General features: G+C 42.4%; 1 protein-coding gene across 2 annotated transcripts in view; it reads right to left on the reverse strand.

Moving 5' to 3' along the window:
- The window catches only part of LOC137322552 (uncharacterized), a 39,736-nt gene extending 33,995 nt beyond the window's left edge, over positions 1-5,741 (reverse strand). For both annotated transcript variants that reach the window (XR_010963170.1, XM_067985474.1), the window contains exons 1-2: positions 5,695-5,741; positions 961-1,136 (exon numbers count right to left, since the gene is read on the reverse strand). Coding sequence is in view for 1 of the 2 variants with exons in the window: in XM_067985474.1 (XP_067841575.1) it covers positions 961-999 (39 nt within the window). In the remaining variant the exon portion in view is untranslated. The remainder of the gene's footprint in view (positions 1-960; positions 1,137-5,694) is intronic.
- Positions 5,742-6,000: the final 259 nt, after the last annotated feature.

Genomic DNA, 6,000 nt, shown 5'->3' on the forward strand with positions numbered 1-6,000 from the left:
TCTCTGCCTCTCTACCTCTCTCTCCTCCTTTAAGTCGCTCCTTAAAACCTACCTCTTTGACCAAGCTGTTGGTCACCTGTCCTAATATCTTTTTAGGTGGCTCGGTTTCAATTTTCTTCTGATCATGCTCTTGTGAAGTGCCTTGGGATGTTTTACTACATTAAAGGCACTACATAAATGCTAGTTGTTGTTGTGTCAGAGGAATGGCCATTACACAACACAGTCCTGATTTTCATTTATGAGCAATAAGTTGTTTATAGGCATTTTTCTTTTGATAAAATTCTCCCACGTGGCACACTTAGATTTCTAAAAAGCATGAACAAAGTTGTGCATGAAAGGTTACAAGATAGCAATGGGAATTCAGGATATATTTTGGGAACAGATATGAAATTCGTGAAGGATAAAGAGCAGTGGGTGCTAGTTAGAGGAGTTATTTTTAAAATGGGGAGGTGGGAAAAGAAATGAGGTGCCCCAGAGGTCAGTATTGGGATCCTTGTTGTTTCTAATTTAGATCACTGACTTGGATTTAGAAATTCAATGTCAATGAGGAGCGAGAGTTGAATCTGAGGAGGCACATCAAGAAATATAAAATGAATTGAACAAAGTATGTAAGTGAGCAAAATAATGGCAGATGATATTTAATACAAAGGAAGAAAAAAAGTAAGCAACACAAGTACTGCATGAATGGTGTTGAAATAGCTAAGAACTAAGTTGAAAGCGATCTTTGGGTCTTAGTAGACTTGATGCCCCTGATCCCGGTACTTGGGAGAGAGCAAAGGTTCAGTTCTGCCCCCAGGAGGCTGCCACAGGAATTTCCAGCTTTTTATGCACTTCGAGAATTTGGCCACTTGAATCTGCTGAACTGTGCATGGTACGAATACATTGGTAGTTGGAATTTTTTTTCTTAGCTTCACCTATTTAATTTCCAACACAATCTACACACATGAGCTTAGATTTTACCTTCATCTTGCTCCTGGCAGCAGCTGACCTCTTCCTCATTCACAGTTAGGTATGTGGGGCCTGGGTAACTGCATTGAATCATTTGCAGACTGGTCTTCATGCAGCTGGTACCTTTTACTTTTTACTGGAGGTTGGCCTTCAGCCCCAGATAAATCAGCCCTCCTTTGGTGCACCTCCTGCAGCATCAAAAGGAGCAGTTTTGCCACATGTTTCCACTATGCCATTGTGAACAATTGATCAACTTTTCTGCTGCCACCACAACTTTTACTTTTCATGCTGAGCCACAGCCCTGTAAGATGTTCTGCCTTGATAGATTTCGCACTCCCCACCCAAGTGCTGCACAGGCTGAGCTCTCTGGGCAAGCTTTTCAAATTGGGGAAGGGGAGGGGGTAGTGAGGTCTCCCATTGCAAAAATTGAGCACTGCCCACCCCAGACTGCCTGCATAGCACTCAGAAGCAGGGCTTCTTTTTTCACAGAATGACCATGGGCTGAGATGCATCAACCACACCACTTCAAGCAGACACCAAGTTAGATATACACATGTAGGAGGGCATGTTTGAAGAAGGAAGACAACGTGAGAGGAGGATTATTCTTGAGCAGGTGCGGAGGCTCAAGAAGTCCAAAAAGCTGTTGGAGAGATGGTTACTGGCCCTGTTGTTTTCCTTCATGATTCTAACCTCATATGAAAATAGAGAGTACCCTTTGAACATTATTGGGCAAAGCCATCACTTGTCTCATTGCAGAAGTTATGTAAGCTGGTCTTGGCTGTACAGCAAATACTACCAGCTAATCATGCACGGTTGTGGAGCGATTGTGATTTGCTTTGCAAGCTGTCATTGAGCAGCAAGGAGCATCAGTGGCATTTACAGGTGAGACCTCAGGCATGTAGGTAGTGAACACAGTTGGAGCATCTCTCAGGAATACCTCCATTGATAGTACTGAGGCATTGGGGTCTAAATTCCAAAGCACGATTAAGGCTGATTTCAGGGCATTTGGAAACTTAATTGAAAATCTCTGTTATAGAAATATAGAAACCAAGAGGGAGAGACTCTGAGGCTTTGCACCAGTGCAGTAGTCTCTACTTTTTGTGGCCAGTGGCCTCCTTTTAGGCTTAACTTCCAACAGCAGCATACTTACAGAAGCACAGGAACATAGAAATGGTTGATAAGCAATCAACAGTCCCTTGACAGTACATGCCTTTCGGAAAGTGACAGAAGGAGCTCGACAAAATACTCAATCTCCCTACAGCTAGAATTGGAAAGGCTATTCCTCACATTCATACAATTGGGTCTATAATATGTGGACATAACTGACCTTCAGAGTCACGAATGTCTGCAGAAGACCTCAAAGCAAATATCCATATCTGTTCCTTTCACAAGGGCTTCAATAAGCAGTAAATAAGATAGACAATGAATAAAAGCAAATGCTCAGCATTAAAGATTGTAGTCCTTCCTTGTTTTTATTACTGCTTAAAAAATTAACGTAACGAAGATAAGCAGGTCAAATTTAAATAAGATTTTTCACAACATTCAAAATTCTGTCCTTTTGATTGCCATAAAGCCCTGTCGACACATCAAGGAGAAAAGTCCACAATGGTTGGCCAATGCACCTGGCCTAATTTGGGCACTGGCTATTGTGCTGCAAGTGGCCCTTCCTATCCTGTGTATCTGAAGGTATTGTTTTGGGTTCACTTTCTTTATCTTGTTAATTATCGCACAAATTTCTATAACAGAGGTTTTCAAACTTCTGTGTGTAACGGACCCCGCTGCAAATATTGGCACGAACCCAGGAGCCCCCTGTACTAACGCCCAAAGGACAATGTCAGCTACCCAAAGGAAAGCAGTGCTTTCGTTGCAGAAAACTTTTTATATTAGTATACAGCGACAGATATAATGTGCCAGTGAGCCAACAAAGAAAGACAAATATAGAAGTCTGAGCTCCCCTGTAATTATTATGAATTCTAAAGCAAAGAATTAGATTATGTTTGGATGCGGAAGGTACAGACGAAATGGAAACACAGTTACAAGGTCTAAATTAATTGGGGAAAAAACAGTCCCAGTGATGCTAATAGGAACATAAGTGGGTATAAATTTGTCATGGGTAGTAGCGCAAAATGGGCGACAGCAAATTGTCAGCCCATTTTGCAGACTCACAATTTTCTTTAAAGAAAACCAAGGTTGAGAAAAGATTATTAATCTTTCAAAGCTCACTCCTCTGGCATCCAGGTGCACAAGAAGTGCCCCTAAAGTTTTATCTCCACTATCCTGCATGGAAGGTTTGAGGAAAGCAGAAATTGAATAGAACGACAAGATGCATGTCAAACATATTGTCTACAAAGCAACAATGGCTAGACTTGAAACAGTCAATGATTGGCTGTCAAGACATTTGGGATTACTGAAAGGTACTTTAAAAAAAAATCATCTTCAAAAACTCACTGATGTACTTTTTATTCAGTGGGTGGATCTATATTCTTAACATTGAAAAACTGAATGGGCCTCATAACCTAAAAATCCTATTCTACCTTGTACATTTCTTGTTTCTTAGGAATATAAGAAGATAGGAACAGGAGTAGGCCATTTAGCCTCTCGAGCCTATTCCAACATTCAATGAGATCATGGCTGATCTGTGACCTAACTCCATATATCCGCCTTAGCCCCATATCCGTCAATACCTTTGGTTAACAAAAATCTATCAATCTCAGATTTAAAATTAACAATTGAGCTAGCATCAACTCCCGTTTACAGAAGAGAGTTTCAAACTTCTACCACCCTTTGTGTGTAGAAGTGTTTCTTAACTTCACTCCTGAAAGTCCTGGCTCTAATTTTTAGGTTATGTTTCTTAGACCTAGGCTCCCCAACCGGTGGAAATAGTTTCTCTCTATCTACCCTATCAGTTCCCCATCTTCAGCTGCTTCATCAATGACCTTCCCTCCATCATAAGGTCAGAAGTGGGGATGTTCGCTGATGATTGCACAGTGTTCAGTTCCATTTGCAACCCCTCAAATAATGAAGCAGTCCGAGCCCGCATGCAGCAAGACCTGGACAACATCCAGGCTTGGGCTGATAAATGGCAAGTAACATTTGCGCCAGACAAGTGCCAGGTCCAACATGAGAGAGTCTAACCACCTCCCCTTGACATTCAATGGCATTACCATCGCCGAATCCCCCACTGTCAACATCCTGGGGGTCACCATTGACCAGAAACTTAACTGGAGCAGCCACATCAATACTGTGGCTACAAGAGCAGGTCACAGGCTGGGTATTCTGCGGCGAGTGACTCACCTCCTGACTCCCCAAAGCCTTTCCACTATCTACAAGGCACAAGTCATCAGTGTGATGGAATACTCTCCACTTGCCTGGATGAGTGCAACTCCAACAACACTCAAGAAACTCGACACCATCCAGGACAAAGCAGCCCACTTGATTGGCATCGCATCCACCACCTTGAACATTCACTCCCTTCACCACCGGCGTACCGTGGCTGCAGTGTGTACCATCCACAGGATGCACTGCACCAACTCGCCAAGGCTTCTTCGACAGCACCTCCCAAACCCACAACCTCTACCTCCTAGAAAGACAAGGGCAGCAGGCCCATTGGAACACCACCACCTGCATGTTCCCCTCCAAGTCACACACCATCCTGACTTGGAAATATATTGCCGTTCCTTCATCGTTGCTGGGTCAAAATCCTGGAACTGCCTACCTAACAGCACTTTGGGAGAACCTTCACCACACAGACTGCAGCGGTTCAAGAAGGCAGCTCACCACCACCTTCTCAAGGGCAATTAGGGATGGGCAATAAATGTTGGCCTTGCTAGCGTCACCGTATCCCATGAATGAATGAAAAAAAAATTTTGAAAACTTCGATCAAATCACCCCTTAATCTTCTAAATTGCAGGGAATACAACCCTAGTTTGTGTAATCTCTCCTCGTAATCTAACCCTAGTAAATCTACGCTGCACTCCCTCCAAAGCCAACTTATCCTAAAGTGCGATGCCCATAACTGAACACAGTACTCCAGATGTGGTCTAACCAGGGCTTTGTATAACTGTAGCATAACTTCTACCCCATTGTATTCTAGTCCTCTAGATATAAAAGCCAGCATTTCATTAGCCTTTTTGATTATTTTCTGTAACTATCCATGACATTTTAATGAACTACGTACATGGACCCTTAAGTCTCTTTGGACCTCCACTGTTTTGAGCTTTTCACCATTTAGAAAGTACTCTGAACTATCCTTTTTAGGTCCAAAGGGGATGACCTCACACATGCCTACATTGAAATCCATTTGCCACAGTTTGAATCTATTAATATCTCTCTGTAATTTTATTTTTCCACTACCATCTATACTGCTTAAAATATAACGCCGCCTATCTTTGTGTCATCGGCAAACTTGGATATGTGACTTTCTATCCCGTCATCTAAGTTGTTAATAAATAGTGAATAGTTGAGGCTCCAACACAGATCCCTGTGGGACACCACAAGTCATATCCTGCCAACTTGAGTACCTGCCCATTATCCCTTCTCTGTCTCCTGCCGCTCAGCCAATTTCCTAACCAGATCAATAATTTGCCCTCAATTCCATGAGCTTCAACTTTAGTTAACAGTCTCTTATGAGGGAGTTTATCGAAGGACTTCTGGAAGTCCATATAAACAACATTCACAGACATTCCCCGTCCACTACTTTGGTCACCTCTTCAAAACATTCAATCAGGTTCGTCAGGCATGACTTACCATTTACAAATCCATGCTGGCTCTCTCTGATCAACTGAAAATATTCATGGTGTTCAGTTACTCTATCCTTAATTATAGACTCTAGTCATTTCCCGACAACAAATGTCTCTCATATTTCTCTACGCTTTGCTGGGTTTGTATTTGGAGAGAAGGTCAGGTTGTTTTCCTTGAGGCAAATGGAAACTTTGAACTGAATTGTAGTCTCATTTAGTTATGGGGCTGGAGGGAGAAATAGTGAATTTAGAGCTGTGATTTGATGGCAGTCCATTAGCAGATGCTGACTACTCATACTGGTTCCAGATTCCA

The sequence above is a fragment of the Heptranchias perlo genome, chromosome 6, assembly GCF_035084215.1.
Source record: "Heptranchias perlo isolate sHepPer1 chromosome 6, sHepPer1.hap1, whole genome shotgun sequence".
NCBI lineage: Eukaryota > Metazoa > Chordata > Chondrichthyes > Hexanchiformes > Hexanchidae > Heptranchias > Heptranchias perlo.